Raw genomic sequence first — 21,277 nt, forward strand, 5'->3', positions numbered from 1 at the left:
GGTTCCAAGGGGTCCAGTGTTGGGGCAGCACATGTAGGCACAGCTGGCACTGCCACCACCTCTGCCTTGGTGCATGGTGGAGCGGGGGTCCCACATCACCCCAGGGCCAATGGGGGCAGCTGGGGAGGAGCAGGCAGTGGGGCAGGGGGCTGTGCTGTGGGGCAGGGTTTGCTGGGGAGGCTTTTAGCCCAGCTCTGCTGGGCACCACCTGCTGCCATGAAGGACTTCACTGAGATCGTGCTTTGCCCAGAGGCTCTGGACCACAGCAAGGTGGGTATGGGGGGGTATGGGGTTGGCACTGAGGGGTCCCTGCTGTGTGCTCCTCATGGTGCCATCCGTGCTCATCCTCCTGCAGACCGAGTTCTGCAACCCTGTCTTCGAGGGTGAGGAGCCCCGGGCAGCACCAAGCACAGCAGATGAGGATGGGAGCAGCCCCACATCGCAGCGGGACGGGCTCGGTACCAGGCTGGGGTTTGTGCACAGGCACCAGCTGGGGAGCAGGGTGATGGGCGAGCTCCCCCCACGGAGCATTGAGGGACCCGTTCCCAGTGTGGGGCTGCTCTGCCCTGTTCCCTTGCCTCCCCACAGGCTGGCAGCAATGGGGGCAGGCAGGCTGGCGGTTCCGTGCTGACTTCAGGTTCACCTGGCTCTGCGTGGCTCTGATGAGCGCAGTCCTCATCTTCCTCATCGCCCTCCTGCTGGGCATCGTTATCCACCGTGAGTGCATGGGCACACACCAGCTCGGAGGGGGGGAGAGGAGCACGGAGAGGGCATCCGTTCTGTGCAGTGCCTCCTAAGTGCCACCATGCTTAGGGGCAAGTGGGATCTCCACCTCCCTGGGATGGGGAAGGGCACTGTGGGACCTGCACACACATGGGGCCGCAGGACACGGGGCTGGGAGAGCTTCCTAAGCCCGTTCCCTGCACTGCAGCCCCTTCTCCCTGCTGGGGCTGAGCTGGGCCTGCTCTTCCCCGGGCACAGAGCTGACACCCCCACAGCCACCCAGCACCCCAGCCTCAGCCCTGCCTGCCCATGGAGCTGCAGCACCCACCCGAAGCCACCCCCAGACCCCCAGAACTGCTGCCACCCCAACCCAGGGCTGGCTGCCCACCACCAGCACCGCAGCACCGGGTAAGTCCCATGTGGGGCAGTGTGCTGGGACTTCAGTGCACTGCAGCATCATCTCATACCCATCCTACAGCATCTCATCCTACAGCATCTCATACCCATCCATGCAGCCTGCGGTGGGACCCTGCGGAGCGCCGAGGGCTCCTTCAGCTCCCCCAACTACCCCAGCCCGTACCCCCCTGATTCACTCTGCATCTGGCACATCGAGGTGAGCCCCGGCCTCACCATCCAGCTGAAGATGGAGACGTTCAGCGTGGAGGGCACTGCCTCCTGCCTCTTTGACCGTGTGGAGCTCTATGAAGAGCAGGGTGCTGGCAGCGTGGGCCCTGCCCCACTTAGGGGGGGTCCGACCAGGTAGGGCACCTCGCAGCAGCAGGGGAGCATAGCAATGCAGTGGGTATGGGGTGAGCGGTGTCACCCCTTGTTGTGCCCCCAGGTTTTGTGGCAATGTGGTACCCCCGACCTTCAACACCAACTCCAACCACCTGCGTGTCACCTTCGTCTCCGACAGCAGCGTGGGTGCCCCAGGCTTCAGTGCCCACTACCGTGCTGTGGCCCCCAGTGACAGTGAGTACCCCTTCCCTGGGCATCACTGCGGGCACTGGGCAGCACTGGGGCATGGGAGGGTGCCCAGTGGGATGCTACCACCGGCCTGGCTGTCTCTGCCAGAGAGCTGTGCCTGGGATGAGCACCTGTGTGACCAGGGGCTGTGTCTCCACTTGGGCTTCATCTGCGATGGCTTCCACGACTGCATGGACAAGAGCGATGAGGCCAACTGCAGCCTCAAACACAAAGGTCAGTGTTCACCCCTGCCTGTAGCCGCTGCAGCACCAGGCCAGAGGGCACGGTGATGGGCGGCATGAGGCAGGGGAGTAAAGAGAGCAAAGGGAGAGGGGCAGGGGGTAAAGCTGCATGTGTGTGTGTCCCTTCAGAGTGTGGGGGGCCACTAACCGCCTTGGAGGGACACTTCTCCACCCCAAACCATCCCCAGCCATACCCGCACCAGCAGGTGAGAGGAGGGATGCTGGTGGGATGGTGAGCAGGGAGGAAGGCAACCTGCCATTGGGAAGAGCAGGGTTTCATGGGTGTCACACTGCCCCTGCCCTGCAGCTGTGCCTCTGGCAGATCTCGGTGCCTATGGGACATGTCATCGACCTGCACTTCCACAACTTCAGCCTGGAGATGCATGAGGACTGCAGCTTCGACTTTGTGGAGGTGCACGACAGCGCTGGCACCGGCGCTGCCAGCCTCATGGGCAGGTACAGGCCATGGCACCGCTGGCCCTGCTGCACCGGCATCAGTGTGCCAGGCTCCTATGGCATTGATGCACAGGGCAGGCTGGTGAGAGGGCACCCAAGGACAGGGCTGGGGGGTGCTGCCCACCCTGACCCCATCCCTCACACCATCACCTCGCAGGTTCTGTGGCCACCAGCTGCCACCCATCCTGACCTCCTCACGCCACATCATGACCATCCTCTTCGTGGCAGATGAGGGAGTTGCAGACGATGGGTTCTTTGCCACCTACCAAGCCCGCAATGCCACAGAGAGTAAGTATGGACATCCAGCAAGGGCATAGGCTGCCCAGAGGGGCTATGCAGTCACTGTCCTTGGGGGCTTTAATACCCAGACTGGATTAGACCTTGGGAAAACCTGCTCTCATCTGCTGGGAGCAGGAATTTAGGCTACAGGATTACCCTATTGATCCCAGCCATTGGTATGTGGATTGCTCACCTGCACACATCACGATCCATCACCTGAGGGCTGCCCCTAGATAACACAGGGAATTTGGGATGTCTCTGAACTGAGCCAGAAATGGTCACCTGTTGGACAGTGACCAGGAAGGGTGAAGGCAGGGTGGTCAGCATGGGAACATGGGTCAGCCCATGCCCATGCTGCTCTTACAGAGACCTGCAGCCCCGCAGAGTTCTCCTGTGGGAATGGCGAGTGCCGGATGCTGGATTCTGTATGTGATGGGTGGCACGACTGCCCCGACGGCACCGATGAGCTGAACTGCACCGGGGTCTCCTACCCAGCCTTTGGTGAGTGCCACCCCTCATCCCAGCACCATGGCACTCAGTGGGCATCACTGCTGCTATAAGTGCCTTGGGGCAGGGTCTGTCTGTGAGCCTGTGCAAGTGGAGATGTGCCTGGGGCTGGGCTACAACGCCACCTCCTTCCCCAACATCTGGCTGGCTATTCCAGACCAGGAGGGAGCCGCTGAGGTGCTCCAGGACTATCAGGTGAGCCCCCCGATGGCTGCCCGCAGGGCTGCATGCAACACACTGTGATGTGCACCACACCGTGATGTGCACCACACCATGATGTGCACCACACTGTGATGTGCACCACACTATGATGTGCACCATCACTGCTGCTCTCCCACAGACCCTGATGGAGCTCGCCTGCTACCAGCACCTCCGGCTCCTCATCTGCAGCCTCTTCGTGCCCAAGTGCACCCCGGATGGGGGGGTCCTGCAGCCCTGTCGAGCCGTGTGCCTGGCTGCCGAGCTGCGGTGCCAGCAGTCCCTCGGCCTCCTCGGCATCCTCTGGCCCATCAACTGCAACATCCTGCCTGACTCCAATGACCCCATAGAGTGCTTCCAGCCCTGACCCGGCAAAGGATGAGCCAGGGCTGAAGCAGCCGCTGCCCTGCCCCAAATGTGCCTCCCATCCTCCTCCTCCTGTAAATACCCAGCTAATGGGGTGTCCCCCATCAGCAGCACCCCATTGCCTGGCTCCTCACCTTCACTCAGAGCCAGCTCAGTTCAAGGATGCCATGGAGAGCAAGTGCCCATTCCCAGCCTTGCTACAGGGGAAGGCTTGTGCTGGAGGGGTTGTGCCCACAGGCTGGCACCAAGCAGAACGGTGGCAAGAGCTGGGCACTGTTTCCCCATCCTCAGCCAGCCCCATGTTGGGGTTGTGTGTGGTTCCCAGCCCATTTCTCTCTTTCAGCATCTCCAGGCCTCTTTCCCACAGCCCTCAGGCAGCTGTGGGCCTAAAAGGGGAAGGGTTTAATGCTCCCCAAAGGGAGCAGGCAGAAGAAGAGCCCAGGACTGCCCATAGCCCACAGCCCTAAAGCTAAGCAGAATAAACAGCATGAGCAGCTGACAAACCCAATGGAGGAGGTGGCTCATTTGGGAGGATCTGCCTGCAGATCCTAAGGGAAAGGAGGAAAGCCAGGGCTGGGATGGAGGGATCTGAGCAGGCATGGAGGGACACAGGGGATGCTGCCTGCCTGTTGGCTGTGCCCTGGATGTGCAGGGCGCTGGGGAGATGGATGGGTCTCAGGCTGGTGGCCCCATGGTGCAAGGGCTGTGTCCCTGCTGTCTGAGCTGCCTGTGCTGGCTCCAGGCCGCCTTGATGGCCACAAGCCTGGCAACACCCGGTGGCCACAACCCAGCTCCATGCTGGCCAAAACCAACATCCCCTTCACACCTCGGGAGGGAGCAGCCGGTGGCTCCTGCCAGCACCAGCCTGGCACTGGGCATGCAGGCAGCAAGGCTCTGCCTGCTGCAGGGCACAGGGACTCCCCCTGCCATAGGACTTCCCCACCGCTGGAGCCTCGTGGTGTCCCTTGGATGCACTCAGTGCTGGAACGAGTTAAAGGCAAGCTGGGAATGTCCTCGAAAGCTTCTCCTCGTGCTCCGCGGTCCCCTAGGGCTAATCCTGCTTCCTGGCATGGCCACAGCGCTGCTCTGCCTGCGCTTCCAATGCTGGCACATCCCTGCCTGCTCAGCCCCACGCTCTGCCCCCTTGTCCCCCTGCTGGCTGCAGCTCCTATGGGTGCTCCCAGTGCTGGCACTGCAGCCTCAGTGCATCCTGCCCTCAGACCGGAGGACCTGCATGCCCCAAGAGCTCAGTCTTCCTTCTGCTGCTCCATCCCTGCCTGCCTTTGCTGGGTTTCCTCCCTTGGCCTTTCTCCTGTTCCACCCTCACTCTGCTGCCTGTTTTCTCTCCTTTCCCTTCCGTCTGTCCCACTGCTCGGCCGTGTCCAGCTGGGGTGCTTTGCAGCCCATTCCTCCTCTCCCTTTGCCAGGCTCTTTGCCTCACTCTCCCTTCCCCCTGCTTACAGCGCTTCTGACACCATGGGATTATTTTCCTTTTCCCCTTGTCTTGTAGCTTTTGGCTCCCAAGGCCCTTGATTTCCTTTGGAGTTTGGGAGGAGAGACGTGAGGAGGAGGAGGAGGGGAGGGGGGGGGAGAGGCTGCCTTTCCCCGGCCTTCGTCAGAGCGAAGCGGTCGGGAAGAGCCGCAGCCCTTCCACTCCGGAGAGCAGCGGGGCAGGAGCCGTGGATCGCAGTGAGTGGGGATGAGCAGCTCCGTCCGCAGCTCCAGGGGCAGCCGGGGCTCGCAGGCCGGAGGACGGGCTCTTTCCTCCTCCTTTTCCTCTTTGTTGCACCCGTCGCGTCCAGGAGGGGGACGAGAGCAGCGATCCCCGGGGAAGGCCACGGGGAAGGGGACGTGGGGCTCTGCTCTGGCTGCGCTGCTATGGGATGGGCTGCGGTGGTCCCTGCAGTGGGGTGGTCCGGGGATGCTGCAGCCCCAGCCGAGCCCCAGGGAGCCGGGCAGGCGTGGAGCAGCCGCCGGCAGCAGGGATGCTGCCAAGGGCTGGGCCGAGAGGCAGCTCCCGGTGGGGAGCTGCCGGCCCGGATGCAACAACCGCACCCCGTGCACGGTGGCTCAGCCGTGCTCATGGCTCAGCCCCATGTACACCCATGGGGCAGCTCCCACCCCATAGAGCCCCAACCACATGCATGGAGCTGCTGCCTCCGGCACATACCTCCTGGCACTTCCATGGTGGGATACACCAGTGCGTGATGTGGTGGAACTGCTGATGGATGCGGATGCTGCGGCAGGTGCAGCCCCTGTGAAGAGCAGCCAGAAAGGCAAAGGGGATAGAAGGGAGGAACAATCCCTCATCAACCTCCTGTAGCCAGTCCCTGCTGAGCACTGCAGGTCTGTTTCCCAGCCCTCTTCACTGAGGTCCCCAGAGCTGTTCCCCCTCTCTGCCCCTTCCAGCTCCTCCACAGCAGACGGGATGGAGCAGCTCTTCCTCCTCTTCTTCCTGGGGCTCATCACCAGCTCCTTGCAGATTGAAGACAACAAGATCCCTGGGCTGTGCTCAGGGCAGCCGGGCATCCCGGGGACCCCAGGCCTGCATGGGGGCCAGGGTCTGCCAGGCAGAGATGGACGAGACGGCCGGGATGGGATGATGGGGATGCCGGGGGAGAAGGGCGAGATGGGCCCTCCAGGTAAGAAAGGAGACCTGCTGGTTGTGGATGGGGACCTGCTCTGCACTGCCTATGGGGAATGACTTCATGAAGGGGAGGGAACCCTAGATGCTGACACAGCCCCACTTTACCAAACTGAGAGCAAATCCTGCCACTACTGCCCCTCTGGTCCTGCCTGTGGTGCCTGCAACAGGCAGCAGGTCCCTGTCACTAACAAAGATGCATTTCTCCCCATCCCTCTCTTCCACTTACCCCTTCCTGCTTGTGATGCACCACCCGCATCCTATGGGAGGCTTGAAACATAGGTGGGGTTGGAACTGAGCAGGGGGCTGGTGACTTAGAGGTAACCCTGTTCCCCTCCTGCCTGCCCCAGGAGTGCCCGGTCCCCGCGGGGACGTGGGCAGCCCCGGCATGGATGGCATGCACGGTGAGAAGGGGGCACAGGGCGAGTGTGCAGTGGCTCCTCGCTCAGCCTTCAGTGCCAAGCGCTCCGAGTCACGCAGCCCTCCCCTGGCTGACCAGCCCATCCGCTTCGACGTGGTGCTCATCAATGAGCAGGGCCACTACGACCCCACCACGGGCAAATTCACCTGCGAGGTGCCCGGTCTCTACTACTTCGCCGTCCATGCCACAGTGTACCGCGCCAGCCTCCAGTTTGACATCATGAAGAACGGCCAGTCCATCGCCTCCTTCTTCCAGTACTATGGGAACTGGCCCAAGCCCACCTCGCTCTCTGGGGGTGCCCTGGTCCGCCTGGAGCCCGAGGATGAGGTGTGGGTGCAGGTTGGTGTCGGGGACTACATCGGCTTCTACGCCAGCGTCAAGACGGACAGCACCTTCACCGGCTTCCTCGTCTACTCCTATTGGCAAAACTCCGCTGTCTTCGCCTAAGCCTGCCCTTGGCTGGGGCCAGGACCTGGGTACCTGCCCCTTCCCAGCCACTGGTGCCTTGGGGAGGGCAATGCCGGATCCGGCCACGGAGGAACCAGGACCCCTGCCCTGCTCCGCTGCAGCTGCAGCACAGGGCAGGGATACAGCCCCTCTGCCACCCGGCTGTGGCAGGGAGCATCCCTTCAGCAGCGCTGTAGAAGAGCTAAGTATTACCCCAGGCACCCGGCTCTGGGGCAGGACACCCGCACCGGAGAGCCGCAGTAACCTGGTTGTTGTATGCAACTCGCCATAGCCGCCTCCACGCGATGCCCTGGTGCTGCCAGCTTCTCCCCACACCACACACACAGCCAGCCCGGTCCATAGGGCCAGCACGGTCCATAGGGCACGGTGCATAGGGCTGGCAGTTCCCCTGCCCACACTCTCCGCCTCCCCTTCCTCCTCCACCTCCAATAAAGGGCTCCTTGTCCACGCGTGTGCCGGGTGCTGCCGATGGGATGCTGAGACGGGAGACCGGAGGGAAGGGAGGCAGCGGCAGAGCCAGCGGGAGCCACTAGATGGAGGCACCGGCATCCCTGAGCGGGGGACCGGGATGGGGCCCCCCTTCCTGCCCGCTCCCCTGCCCGCCCCACACTCCAGTGTGAAGGCGGTGACCCAGCGCTGAGAACGGGCCCTATTTTTAGCAGGGGAATGAAGAGCTTCCTCATTCCTGCCCAAATGGGTCCCTGCGGGCTCCAGCCAGGGAAGGGGCTTTGGGACAGCGGCCCAAGTCCTCAATGGGCCGTGCTGCCGGAGCAGGCTGCGGGCGGCTTGCTCTGCCCGGCCGTCGGGGGGCGGCTGGGATGGGCTCTTCTGCCATGGCAGCAGGGTCTATACAATGGGACAGCCCCGGTGGTTCCCCTCCTGCCCCACAAGTGCACGGAGCCACCGGGCTATGGCCATGCCCAGCCGGGATGAACAAACCTGTCTGGGAGCTGGGGCTCATGTGCCCCTGTGTGAGAGCCAGCACCACCTCCAAAAGGGGCTGCCCATAGCCCCACAGCTCCCCACAATGGGACTGGGGACCCCGCAGGGACCTGGGGCCAAGGACATGTCAGGCTGTGTGCGACCAGGGGGGGATGCAAAACCAGCATCCCAAGGACCACCCTTAACCCATAGGGGGCTATGGAGGTGCTGGGACCAAGTGTGACGCTAACAGAAGGGCTCTGGAGCCATCCTGCATCTTCCCAGCGCCAGGATTGGGTTGCAGCGGAAGCGTCTGTTTGGGTTGAGGATGGCCTTTTCTGTAAGCAGAGCTGCCCAGGGGCACACAGAGCCGCAGAGCAGATCGATGGCATGGGATCTATTCCGGGAGGAGGAAAATGACTTGAGAGCAGGCCCGTGTGGGGGCTGGGAGCATCCTCTGCTCCCTATTGTAATGTGGGGGAGCGCAGCTGACAGAGGCAGCCATAGGCACGGCAGTTTCTGGGCTCTGCTCTCTTTGAGATGCTCTTGGTGTTTGGGACACGTTGGGATCATTGTGGGGCTGTTGGGAAGCCTCTGAGGAGCACAGGGGGCTGCTGCTGCCTGGGGAGGAAGAGGATAAGGGAAGGATGAGGATAAGGGAAGGTTAACAGTGAGACCTTGACTTCTGGCATGTTTCTAGTATGGTTTAGCTGCTTCTAATGAGCTCTAGAAGCTGCACCTGAGGAAGGAGTGCTTGAAGCCCCTGTTCCAGCTGACCCCAGTTTAGGGAGGAGCCAGCATCCCTTAACCAGTGCAGGGCAGAAGCCTATAAAAGAGGCAGGCTCAGCCCATAGTGTTGTAGATGGGGCAGCAGAGTGGATGGAAAGGTAGGTTCTTTTGGGGTAATTTTCCCCCTTTTTGGTTGTTTTGCGTTTGGGGTTTTTAAAGTTGCAGCACACCAAGGTCACAGCCACTGGAGCAGCAATTCCTGCAATGCTGGAGGACACAGCCTGGCCATTCCTGAGCTGCTGAGGGTGCATCCTGCAAGAGGTGTGTGGTTTGTGCCTCTTGGAGCTGTGCTGGCAAGTGGAGAAGGTCAGAGTGCTCTATGGTGTCAGAGAGGGCACTAAGGAGACCGGCTGCATCTCTGTGAGCCCAATCCTTTGATTATAGTAGCGGAGCATCCTCCTGACAGGTTTGAAAGTGATGGTGAAGGTTGCCCTGGTGAGTCCTGGCAGTAGAAAGATGGATGCTGCTCCCCCCAAAAGCTTGTGGTTTATGGCATAGATCCAGTGCCCTCATCCCTGAGGAGACGCAGGGACCACCTTCAGTCATCTCCAGGTGACCTCAGCCAGCTGCTGTGGCCAGGAGAGCTTTACATGGGGATTGCCACAGTGTTTGGGGAGCTGGTTGAGGCTCCCTGTGCTGGGCTGATAATGAAGGAGCAAAGCTGGGGCTCGGGAGCAGCCCAAAGGCCCCCCATGGTTCGGCTGCTGAGCATCACCTGCTCCCTCCCTCTTGGCCCTGGTATCATCTGCAGCGAGCGTCTGTCGAGCCCGCTCCCTGCTGTGGGGCAGGCGATGCTCCTGCCCCCAGGCTGCAATAGCGGCTCATTAGGGATGGGCTGGTGCAGCTGGGATAACAAAGGGATCCCAGGGATCTTCCCAGAGCCTGCGGGGCTCTGCTTTCAGCAAGCTGTCAGCCCCCCCCCCGTGCTCCTGAACTGCAGTAACCCAGCAGCATCCTGCTCCTCCTTCCCTGGGGGGGGGTCTTAGCATTGTGATGGGCTAAGAGCAGCCTGCTCAGCTCATGTGCAAGAGGAGGGAGGACCCGGGGACTCCAGATCTCATGCCCTGTGAGTGCTATTGCTGCTGGTACCCTCCACAGTGCTGGAGAAGGCAGGTCTAGCATCAGTCTCAGGGACCCTATGCACTGCCCATCAGCTGGGAGGTGGTTACATTTCCCTTCTGTAATTGCTTATTACAGGGGCTGAGCCAAGTGCGTGCAGCAGGGCTCCCAGGGGAAGGCACTGTCCTTCACATCCTGTCCTTGCTCAGCTGCAGTGCTCTGAGGTGGCTGAGCACCCTCTGTGTCCCCCACTGGGGTGGATGGGGAGTGATGCGCTGGGATCACCCTCTTGATGCAGGGGATGGCAGGCATGGCCCTGCTGGCTCCATCCTCCTGTCCTGGGGTAGCTCTGCAGCCTCAGTTGTCGCCCATCCATAGCCAGACCCCCATAGGGCTCAATGGGCTCTTCCCTGTGCCAGGCAGGGCTCTGTTCTTGCAGTCCCCCCCTCTCCCTGCTATGGTTCTCATCCAGGCTCAGACTGGCTGGCTTGGCCCTGCCAAGGCAGGTGAGCTTTGGGCAGGGTGAGCCAGAGCTCCTGCATCTCTGCCCATCGCGGTCCTGAAGCATTTTTCCAAGCAATTTACAAGGATGCTGGAGAAGCAGGAGGTGCTTCAGAGCACAGAGCATCCTGCCAGGAGCTCAGAGCACAGCCAAGGAGTAACCCATCAGGCACCAAATGCATCTGCTCACTCAGCTCCACAGCTCCTGATGCTTTGGATGCTGCCTCCATCCCTGGGACAGCCAGGCTCCCATCACCCATCATCACAAGCAGCAGAACATCAAGGACATGCAGAAGCAGGGATTTTATGCCCTGTCCACATGGGAAATAACAGCCCCTCAGCTTTGGGCTGCTCAGGCCCTGGGGAGCTCCATCCAGCTCTGCCTTTGGAGATACAAGTACCCCATAGCTTGCTGGTGGTGTCACCCCTCCAGCTGTGACCCATGGCTCGCTGGGGAGCCCAGGGGTGAAATCCCATCCCTCCAGAGAAAACCCTTTCCAGGAATGAGGCATCAAACAGCTTTTGGTAAAGGAGATTTTAATCTGCTCAGTGTCTAGTCCATAGTGCAAAGAGTTAAGGCAAAGCTCTCTCTTTTTCCAACAGGCAGCAAACAAACAGGCCCTAAACCAAAACAAGCTTAAGTATTATAATAGAAAAAGGGTTTAAGGGGAGAAACTGCAGTTCTGGGGAGGCAGCTTTTCCTCCCTGTAACTCACATAGAAAACAGTGCACCATGAGGTGGTCCCTGACCAAACACCACAGCCTGCAGCTCGGCCACATTCCTGCTCCTGGGTGTCTCCACAGGCACACCTGAAGGATGAGCTCTGCAATGCCTGTGGAATGCAGGAATGTGGTGGGGTTGTACTCACTGCTCTGGCAGAGGCTTGGCTACTCAACTGCAAAGCATCACTGGCTGCAGCCATAGGGAGGTGGTTGGAGTGAGCAAACATTAACGCGGGTGCTGTGTCTGGGGAGGCACAGGGGCAAGAGGTTGAGCAACAAGGGCTTGGGCAGGGAGGTTTGTGTCTCTGCATAGCCCTGGGCCCAAGCCCTGCTCATACTTTGGAGCCCAGGGAGTGCCTCCAGACTCCATCACAGTGGGGTTAAACCAGCCCCTGCAGTGCCTCCCAGAGCAAAGCCACTCTCCCAACAAGATAGCATCTTGCTGCAGCTCAGGTTTACAGCCCAGAGCTATCTCCCAGCATGGCCTGGCCTCTCTGCTGCCTGCTTTGGCTTAAATCACTAATCAAGAGAGCAGGAAGACCATGCCAGCCACCCTCGGGCTCTTGGCTTGCAGTGCAGGAGTCAAGGCTCTTTCCAGTCTGGCTCCAGCCAAAATTGGCTGTGGCGCGTGGCTGACCTCAGGCAAGCTGCTGGAAAAGGAAAAGCTTTCAAACACGAGGCCCTCCTGCAGCCCAGTAATTGGAATGGTGCTGGTTGACCAGGCTGGGATGTGATGCCTTCAGGAGACACTTCCATCAAACTAGCTACATTTTGGACAGACAAGGAAGACAGAACAGCAGTGTAACAGTGGAACCCTGCCCTCATCAATGGTATCCCATGGTCCTGGTATGGCTCCATGCACACGCCTGCAGACCCACAGAACTTGTGCCTGGAGCGGGAATGTCTCAATGGGCTCCCAGCAGCTTTGGGGTGTCCCAATCTCCTCCCTCTAAGCAGCCCAGCCTGGGAGGTAGCAAGCAAGCACTGGTGTGCACTACCCATGGCTCTCTGAGCCTGCAGATGTGTTATGCAGAGCAGGTTCTCCAGTGTTGGCTCAGATGTGCACTGCCAGGGCCCTCAGGTTTCCCCTGCAGAACAAGTAACCCCCTCTGGCCTCCCCACATGAGTAACCTGGTGTGTGCTTGCTAGGCTTGCATAGGTGATGCACAGAAGCAGCAGCAGCAGCACTGCAGTCAGCTATGGCCTGCAGGGAGCCTGTGATGGTCACAGCTCCTCCTTGTCCTGGCTAGGGGAACAGGAAGCTCAAAACCCAAAGCCATGGTGGCTGGGACACTAAAGAACCCCAGAAACCCTGCTCTTCTCTAGCTCAAAGCCAGGCTTAGCATACTTGAGTGTGCTCATTGCTCTCCTAGGGCCTTACAAAGGGAGCACACTTCTCCCTTCTCAGTGAGCTCCCATACTTAGGAGCTCTTACTCTGCACCAGCTCTTCTGACTCCCAGGAGAGCACAGCATTTAAACCTGCCATCACCTTTGGCTAGAAGGAACCAGAGCATCCTTCTTGCACTCTGCTCTGAATCTGACTGCTGCAGGCTCCAAGCAACAGGCTCTGGAACAGCAGAAGTTGTCAACAACAGAAAAGATAACTGAGCCCGCTGCAGAGATCAGTTATGGTGCTTGCTAGCAAGAGCTACAGTCTAGTTACGTAGCAAACGTGGCTAGCAGACACCCCTAAAAGCCTTTTGCCCTTTCAGCACCATCCTTAGGTCTTTGGAAGCTGCTTAATGCAGCCCTGGGAAGTTCTGCTTCCTGGCAAGAGGCAGACAGGGGTGAGGTGCCCTTGACTGCCTGGCAAAGTGACCCCAGCCACCCACCCCTCAGGCTCACAGGTACACATTGAGTGTCTGGAGGATCATCTGGCGGCACAATGGGCAGTTGCGCTGGTAGATAGCCTGCTGCAGGAGGACTTCAGTGCACTCCTGACACAGGCACAGGTGCCTGCAGGGCAGGAGCAGGACGGTCTTGGTTTGGTCTTGACAGATGACGCATTTCTTGCGCTCCTCTTGTTCTTTCAGGAGCATCCAGGGGTCGTTATCCGCAGTGCCCTCAGCATCCCTGGTCCCTGCATTCAGCTGCTGCCTCCTCTGAGCCTTCCCCCCGGAGGTACCCGGCTCCTCCCCATGTGGATGCAGACGCTGCCCCGACACGCTCCGACCCAGAGCGGGACGCACTTGTGGGACCTGCTCAGCATCCTCATCGTCCTCATGCTCTGTGTGCAGCTGGGCAACCCCTGCCAGCATCGGCCTGCCAGGAGCTGCGTATCCCAGGGCAGGCTCAGCTGCCCCTCGCTCGGTGCTTTCCCTGTTCATCATTCTGCCTCCTTGGCTCCAGTTGGTCACCTGCAGGCTCCAGTCCACCAACCTGCGCCAGGTCTGGGAGGTCAGGGCCATGCCCAGCGTCAGCACTGCCACCGGATAGAGCCGCCACACGTCCCGCTGCAGGCGGTGGTAGGAAGGCAGCATGTTGAAGTAACCCAGAGCCCCTTCCATCAGCATCCACAGCAGACCCGGGTTGAAGACGAAGGCGCCGACAGCAACAATGAGGACCAGCAAGGCCAGGCCATAGATATTCACAAAGAAGGTGGTGACGAAGAGCTGGGCGATGGAAGACAGGAGCTCGAAGGCCATTTGGCACGGCGACCACAGCAGGATGGACACGGCGATGGCACCACTGGAGACATGTGCCAGGACAGCAGCCAGCAGGTCGGTGACCCTGAGGAAGGGGCTGGCGAGTGAATCCCAGAGCGCCATGGCCAGGGTGAAGAGGTTCTGCGTGCCGATGAGGCACACGTTGACCAGGCTGTTGACCAGGTAAGCCAGCAGGCTGGTGCCGATGGCCACCCCGTCGCACAGCTGCCTGGCCACGGCGTGTCCGCAGCCCAGCAGCCCGCACAGCTCCCGGTGCAGCAGCTCCTTGGCCCGCAGCGCCAGGTGCGCCAGGAGGTGCCCCAGCACCTTGAGCCCCTCGAGGCCGCAGCAGCAGCCGCGGAGCACGGCTCCGAGCCCCTGCAGCGCTGCCAGCGCCGCCCGCTCCACCGAGGCCAGCGCCAGCAGCAGCCCGTCCCAGCAGCCCAGCGCGGCGGCGGCGGCGGCCGCGGGCAGGCTCCCGACGGCAGACAGCAGCCAGAGCAGCGCGGACACGAGCGAGGACACGAGCAGGAAGTTGATGTCCAGCAGCAGCAGCAGCAGGTCCAGCGCCAGCCGCAGCCCCCGCAGCACCGCGAACAGCAGGTCCATGGCGGCGGCGGGGGGGGGGGGGGCCCCGTCGGGGCCCGTTAACGGAGCTCCGCTCGGGGACCCCCGGCGCTGGGCGCAGCCATCTTCGCTCGCGCCGTCGCGCGGCGCCGGACCAATCGGCGGCGAGAGGAGCGCCTCTGCCCGACGACCATTGGTTGGTTCGGAAGACGCGGAGGGGGCGTGGTCTGTAGGCCACGCCTACTGTGGCGCATTTAAAGGGCCAGCGGCCCTTGTTTAACAGTGCGGGCCCAGCGCGGTCCGGCTCGCAGCGCAGTGAGTACGGCCAAAGCGGGGGTGTCCGAGATACGACTGAGCCCCCCTTACCCTGGGTCCAAGCAGTGCGGGTGGGTACCACCACCCACAGGATGCCTGTGGCCACACGTGTGATGAGTTTGTGACGGCCTCAGCTCCCAGTGGAGGTCCCAGGGGTGGGAGCTGTGGGGCAGGGTCAGCCCAGGGCAGTGCTGCTCTCACACCGCCAGGCAGTTTCCTGCAGGAGCTCTAAGAATAAACTCACGGCCGTGGCCCGACCCAAGGTCACGGTCCCAGAGCAGCTCCTGCCCCCCCCCGTCGGCTCTCCGGCAGGGCGTGGGGCTGCCAGCGCTCCCAGGGCAATGACAACCCCTGGAAACCCAGCCCTGGAGCCCAAGGCTTTTTATGGAGGGGGAGAGCGAGCAGAGCGGGTGACCCATGATGGCAAAGACATCTGCAGCCCGGGGGAGGCACCGGCTCTGCCCCCGGGGGGCAAGGCAGGAGCCCCAAGGGAGCAGGGCGCTGGGGTCCCGTTCCTGCAGCGGCAGGGGCACCGTGATGCTGCTCGGTGCTACCCGAGCCGGGATGGCAGCTCCGTGTCCGTCCGTCCGTCCCCGGCTGGCTCCCCTCCAGCCCCGTCCCCTCCCTGCCTGCCCCCCCCGGTCCCCCGGCGGTGTGCGCGCCCGCGTCACCGAGCCAGGATGCTTTCGGCATTTATGGTAATGTTTGGGTTTCTCAGCGCTCCACAGAACGGGAGCAGGAAAGCGAAGAGCCGAGAGCCGGGAGCGGTCCGCTCCTTCCCTGCCCCGGCAGCGCACCTGCATCCCAGCGCCTGCAGGGTCGGGGCTCCGGGGGGCAGAGGGAGCCGGTGCTCCCCGGCCGTCGGGTGTGCGGTTCCGCAGCATCCGGACCTGTTGGAGACAGGGACAGGGCTCAGGAACCCCGGCAAGGAGAGCTGCAGGGGATGGGAGCATCCGGGGGATCGGTTCAGGTTGGAACACTGGAGCAGAGTAGAGCAGGGCTCACTGTGGAGGGGATGGGGTGCGAGGATGGGAAACACCTTCCTCTGTGGGGACAGAGGTCCCTGGCAGGGTGTGTGGATGAGGAGGGTCCCTCCAGCTGTCCCTGCACTTGCTGGAGGTCCGGGCGTGATGCCACCAGCTCCCAGTTGTGCCCGTGGCAGCTGCCAGCAGCAGGACAGGCTTGTGAGCCCCTCTCCTCATCAGCTCCTCAGTGTTCATATATAGACAAGGCTCTGCCATAAACTGGGCTGCACTGGTGCTAAGCGGGCCCATCGCAGCCCACCCTGGGGATGAAGGAACCCGGGATGTGTTCATCCCTGCCTGACCTGCATGTACCCTGCCTGGCTGTGCTGGCACTGAGCCTGCCCACAGGGCTGCTGCTGCATCATGCCTCTGAGTTTCCTTCCCGGTGCTGAGCTCACCGCAGCCAGGCAGCTGATCCATGTTTCGGGAACACAGAGCACTGGGAGGAAAGCAGCTCTAGGGCTTTTAGCTGGAAGCACAGGGAGCAGCTCCAGGGATGGGTGTCACAGTGCTTGAGGAGCTGTCTGGAGCCTGACGTGCTTGAAGGGGGATCAGGACCCTGTGCTCTGGTGTCCAGGCTGTGCGGAGCCTGGGACCATGCTAGCAGTGCAGGGGCTGCCTTGTGTCTTGGGAACAGGCTGTGGGTGGCAAAGGAATGGGAAGAATGAGGCAGACAAAGGGCTGGCAGCACAGCCTGCAGCCACAGAGCTGGGAGATGGTGCTGGGGATGACAGCAGCTCCCTCCAATCCTGCCTCCATAGGGGGGACGTGCAGCTTCCCCAGTCTCAGCATCTTACCCGACCTTCCTAGGCCCTTGCTGCATGGGCACTTCCTGCCCTGAGGCAGGAAGGGTGTTTCTGGGATGTGGGTCCTGTTGGCACCACACCAGTGCTCCCAGCATGCTCATGAATGGCCAGGCAGCTGGGACCATCACACACCCCTGGCTGGGCAGCCAGCATGGTCCTCCTGCCAGCATCCTTACCTCAGCTCCCCTCAAGATGCCCTTGCCAAGGGCTGGGCAGATGCCTTAGCAGGCGCCTGCAGCCCCATACTGGAACAATAGCTCATTCCCATGCATCCGTTCCAGGGAAGTCCCCGTCCCCACTTGGGCTCAGCTCCAGGATGATGTGGCTCCCTCTTCCTCTGGCCTTGGAGGCACAGGTGATGGTGTCCCATACTGCACGCATCCCTGCCGGCAGGGAATGGCAGCTGGCATCCGGCCTGTGTGCCGCATGGATGAGGCTGCCGGGGAGACCCCATAGGAGCTGGAGGTGCCCATCTCTGTTCCCAGCAGCAGGCACCTTCCCTGCCTCTGTTTGCCCTGCAGAGCGGCAGCATGAGGGCTGCCCGCAGTGGTTATGGAGGGCTGTGTGGATCCCCACAGAGGGAGCTGGGATATCTCTCTCCTCCTGGAGCCCGGCCAGACAGCCCTGGGAAAACCAAGTCCTCTTCCATGGGAAAGTCCCACAAGGAGAAGTCCCTGCTTGGCTGGGCCGGCCACACAGCTCCCCCGGGCCCTGGTGCTCTGGCATGTCCCAGTGCTGTGGGGCCAAGCAGGGTATGGGGCCGGTGGCACAGGGAGGTGCCATGGGTACTGTGCCTGGCTCACTGCCCTCTCCCCTCTGTCCCTGCCTCTACTCCGTGTGTCCTCACAGCAGCAGGAGCCTTCCCCAAAGCCTCCAAAGGGATCCTCCACATACCCTTGGGTATGAGAGGTGCTCCCCAAAGCTGGGGCTGCCCTCACCACCTGCCTGGGGCTGATGTCTCATTGTGCTTTCTTGTAGTGAGTCCTAATGAGCTGTCCTGGGGGAGCGCCAAACCCTGCAGACAAAGCCAGGATGAAGACGTCAGTGCCTGGGGGGTAAGCACAGGGAATGATGCTGGTCCCCTAGGCTGGCTTCTCCCTTCTTTGGTAGTGGGAAGCACATAGCTCAGTGCCATGAGCGCAGGGCAGGGGTGCTCCTCCTCTGTGCTCCTCCACGGAGCTGTGCCATTCATTAGCAGGGTGAGGGATAAGCGTGGCCAGGCCCCAGCCATGGGGCTGTGCACGGGTGTTGATGGCAGCTGCTCCTCGCGGGCATCCCAGTGCCGGACTCCCACCATCCGGGTGCATAATCCACCCCATTGTGCGGGTGAGTGCCCAGCCCCGGCCCATCTGGCGCCAGGACAATGGGGCCTTTTTCCGGCCAGGGTGGGGGGAGATGGACTCGGAAGTCTTCCGAAGGAAAAGGCTGGTTTATAAATAGCCATCCCTATGCTTCCAGCTCCCCCCGCTGCCCATCAGCCCCCAGCCCCAAAGGGGATGGGACAGGAGCTGGGGCACACACATGCGAGCAAGAGGGCACTATGTGGATGTTTGCCCAGGGACATGGGGAGCCTGTACCCCTTGGGATGTGCAGTGACCCCCAGAAGGTGCAGGGCTCCTTCCCCCTGTGCCTTGGCAGTGGGCATCGTGATTCAAAGTCGCTTCACAGGACACACAGACCTCTCTTGGCACCAGGAGCATGTGGGGTTCAAACCTCCATCCACATCTCCAAAGCACAGCAAATTTCAGGGGGGTTTACACTTCATGTTCTCACCTTGATATAATTTGATCTGAAGCATCCAGATACAACTGGGTATGTTATAGAACTGTGGCCCCCTTATCCTCCTGCACTATGGGTTAGGGCTACGTTGACAGCCTATTGGTTACCTTTTAGCTTTCAACTGTTAATACCTGCGAGCTATGTGCTTAGTTCTTTGTTCAAATTGTTATCCTATCTTCCCATAAGGGATATCCCTGCTTAGAAGCAGTTTACAGAAGCAGATGCAAGCTGTCTACAAGCCCAAATTCTAACACATTGTTTAGCACGCCTACCAGCAGGGCAGGTTCCCATCCTCAGAGCAGTCCTGTTTGAGTGCCAAGTCATGCTAAAAAGCAGTTATTCCAGCTAAGTCCCAATGGCTTGGTCTCAGTCAGCGCCCACTCCCCAGCTGTCTTGGTCCATCCACAGCAAGGTTCAGGTCCCCAAGGCAGGGCACAAGAGGCTGCAGGGCCCCATAGCCTTCCCCACACCACCCCTGTGATACAGCCAAGCCACATCACTTGCATGCCACGAGCCTGTCCCTGCAGCCCTGGGCTTATGGGGTCTGTGCTGTGACCACGGCACCATCACCAGGGGGCTGTGCATGGGGTGATGTGGGGCAGGGTGACCCAGCTTGGCTGCAGACCTGCCCTGGGAGACCGAGCTCCTCCAGCACAGAATTCCAGATGTCACCTTCCTTCCCTGCTTCCGCTCATGTCCTTCCTTCCTGTGCCTGCCCAGCCCCTCGCCCGGATCCTGGCCCCTCCTAAACAAAGGCCCCGTAGCCATGGTTAATAATCCCTACAGAAAGGCCCTGCAGAAGAGGAGAGGAAGGAGAGGGGAGGCACAAAGGAGCCGCTGGGAGCCCAGCCAAGGGGGTGGAAGGAGGAGCTTTCCTGTGCTATAGGACAGGGGCATCAAACAGGGCTCCTAAAGGTGGACAGAGAGAGAGTGGAAGTGGCACCTCTGATACCCAATCCCGCATGGTCCTAAAGGGAATGGGGAGCTGGATGCGGCACTAAGGGCTGCAGTGAAGGGGCCCCAGTGTAATGAGCCTCAGCATTGCCATGCCCATCAGCGGGGCTGCTCCCGGCTGGTGTGGGAAAGCACAGCACTGGCCTGCATCCCGTCCCTTCCCTAGGGAATGGGCCCTGTCCGTGTTGTGTGAAGAGGTGCAGGCCTGGGCGGACACGGCAGCCGGCTTCCTCCCGGCATTGCTGCCCTTCATCCTGCCTGGAGCAGCGCAGGGAGCCAGCACCAGCCGGCAGCCCATGGATCACCAGCACCAATGGGGGCTTGCTGGTGCATGGAGCATCCCCCAGAGCCCTCCGGAGACACCCAGGCTGCTCTGGGCACCATCAGCATGGTCAGATGCTGCAGGGTGCTGGGGATGGTGTGGGGCCCCTCATCCCTACCTGAGCAGCGTGTAAGGACATGTACAGCACAGCCTGCACTGGGGCCAGCTCCCTGGGGCCAGCATGGGCAGGACCCAGTGGAGCCCCAGGGGTCTGGCATGGAAGGCAAGGAAAGGGGCTGGGGTATGTGCCTCTCATCCCAGTGGTGTCAGGAGGGTCGGATACCTGTATCCTCTTGCATTCCCTATGCTGCCAGGGAGTTCAGCTGGGGATGGACCCCCGTGCCCTGACCTTCCCATCCCGGCTGTGTGCGTGGGACTGGGACAAGTGAGCCTGATCCACACTGTTTATTTGCATAGCAGCAAATGGGAGTCGAAGCCAAATCCATTAAGCAAGCAAATAAATCAGAAGGCATGTGCTAAGGCGACAGGGGGGAAGATGAAGGTGACCATCCTGCTGCTCTCCCCACGCAGACACCCTGCGAGCCCACCGGGTGCCACACACGGCGTGGCAATGGGGTTTCATGGCATTGTCTTCTCCAGAGCCAGTCCTTTGGTAGGGGAAACCCAAGCCAGCTTCAAAGTGATGCTGCCCAAGCAATGGGAGGCACTGGCATTGCAGGAACAGCAGGGCTGTTCCAGGGTGGCACGCTTCCTGCCGCAGCGGTTGGCCAGCCTGTGTTCCCTGGAGAGGGGCATTGTCCTTTCCAAGCGCTGGGAATTCTCTGCAGAGGTTTTATTAGCAACAGTTTGCTTTATTTTTAACGCGGGATTGAAGTCAGCACCAGAACAAAATGAACCAAACCAGTTCTCCCACTTGTTTGTTTGACTTGGAGGGTGATTTCCCAAAGGCAAGTGGGTCCTCTCCCCTTGTAGGGTGGCATTTGAGCGGTGTTTTGTGCCTAATGGAACATCCTTTCCTCTACAGGGAGCAAAGCCTGAAGCCTCTCTGGTGCTGCATCCTGCCCTACGGAGGGAAAGCATGAGCACATTGTCAGGGGGTCCCCAAGGCCTGAGCATCCTCTTAGGGGGTGGCTGTACCCACCACAGACAGAGAGCATCCCCACACTGCAGTCATGGGGCTGGAGAGCACCTCGTGAGTAGCTTGCACATGATGGCACAGCTCCCTTGCACTTATCCTTCCAGTGCCCAGGAGGAAGCATCCCCTCTGCACTGGCAGCATGAGGGCTCACAGCCTTATCACTGCCCAGCACTGCCAGTTAGAGCAGCTAATCTCATGGGGGAAAACTTCATCATTTCCGATGAATCATCTCTGTGGCTGGTACAGTGTGTGGGGCTGGGCAGGCATGCAGGGGAGGCAGGAGGAGTGGGGCTGGGGGCCAGCACAGGGTTGCTGGGGCTGAAGGTATGAGAGGTGCTTGGGCATGCCTGGGAGGAATGCTGTAGGAAGCTGCGGCCTGGCCCCAGCGAGGCTCAGGGTCTGGAGCACAGATCGTGTTCCAGGAAAAGCAAGTGGAGGAGAGAAGAGGATATGCAAAGGCTCAGAAACCTTGGGGTGAGAGCTGGAGGAGGATGCTCTTGG

General features: G+C 61.0%; 3 protein-coding genes across 3 annotated transcripts; 2 read left to right on the forward strand and 1 right to left on the reverse strand.

Annotated features, from left to right (window-relative positions):
- The first annotated feature begins 216 nt into the window (after positions 1 to 216).
- Positions 217 to 3,738, forward strand: MFRP (membrane frizzled-related protein). Its single transcript, XM_034069593.1, has 13 exons — positions 217 to 270; positions 356 to 458; positions 589 to 717; positions 982 to 1,131; positions 1,239 to 1,482; positions 1,565 to 1,695; positions 1,798 to 1,923; positions 2,061 to 2,137; positions 2,239 to 2,387; positions 2,545 to 2,675; positions 3,033 to 3,167; positions 3,241 to 3,368; positions 3,514 to 3,738. Exons 1-13 carry the CDS (start codon positions 217 to 219, stop codon positions 3,736 to 3,738), a joined length of 1,782 nt encoding a protein of 593 aa, XP_033925484.1.
- A 1,600-nt stretch (positions 3,739 to 5,338) lies between these two features.
- On the forward strand, positions 5,339 to 7,717 carry C1QTNF5 (C1q and TNF related 5). Its single transcript, XM_005140738.3, has 3 exons — positions 5,339 to 5,426; positions 6,147 to 6,379; positions 6,732 to 7,717. Exons 2-3 carry the CDS (start codon positions 6,166 to 6,168, stop codon positions 7,247 to 7,249), a joined length of 732 nt encoding a protein of 243 aa, XP_005140795.1. The 5' UTR covers positions 5,339 to 5,426; positions 6,147 to 6,165; the 3' UTR covers positions 7,250 to 7,717.
- A 3,369-nt stretch (positions 7,718 to 11,086) lies between these two features.
- On the reverse strand, positions 11,087 to 14,573 carry RNF26 (ring finger protein 26). The gene has a single exon (XM_005140740.3). It carries the CDS (start codon positions 14,516 to 14,518, stop codon positions 13,106 to 13,108), a length of 1,413 nt encoding a protein of 470 aa, XP_005140797.2. The 5' UTR covers positions 14,519 to 14,573; the 3' UTR covers positions 11,087 to 13,105.
- Positions 14,574 to 21,277: the final 6,704 nt, after the last annotated feature.

Source organism: Melopsittacus undulatus, chromosome 15 (genome assembly GCF_012275295.1).
Source record: "Melopsittacus undulatus isolate bMelUnd1 chromosome 15, bMelUnd1.mat.Z, whole genome shotgun sequence".
Lineage (NCBI taxonomy): Eukaryota > Metazoa > Chordata > Aves > Psittaciformes > Psittaculidae > Melopsittacus > Melopsittacus undulatus.

Excerpts from the sequence above, each read along its gene's own strand:
- MFRP (XM_034069593.1), top strand. The coding sequence starts at position 217 with ATGAAGGACTTCACTGAGATCGTGCTTTGCCCAGAGGCTCTGGACCAC. Across the intron at positions 2,388-2,544 it reads GCTGCCAGCCTCATGGGCAG|GTTCTGTGGCCACCAGCTGC; the intron begins GTACAGGCCATG and ends ATCACCTCGCAG. Across the intron at positions 3,369-3,513 it reads AGGTGCTCCAGGACTATCAG|ACCCTGATGGAGCTCGCCTG; the intron begins GTGAGCCCCCCG and ends GCTCTCCCACAG.
- C1QTNF5 (XM_005140738.3), top strand. The coding sequence starts at position 6,166 with ATGGAGCAGCTCTTCCTCCTCTTCTTCCTGGGGCTCATCACCAGCTCC. Across the intron at positions 6,380-6,731 it reads GGGCGAGATGGGCCCTCCAG|GAGTGCCCGGTCCCCGCGGG; the intron begins GTAAGAAAGGAG and ends TGCCTGCCCCAG.
- RNF26 (XM_005140740.3), bottom strand. The coding sequence starts at position 14,518 with ATGGACCTGCTGTTCGCGGTGCTGCGGGGGCTGCGGCTGGCGCTGGAC.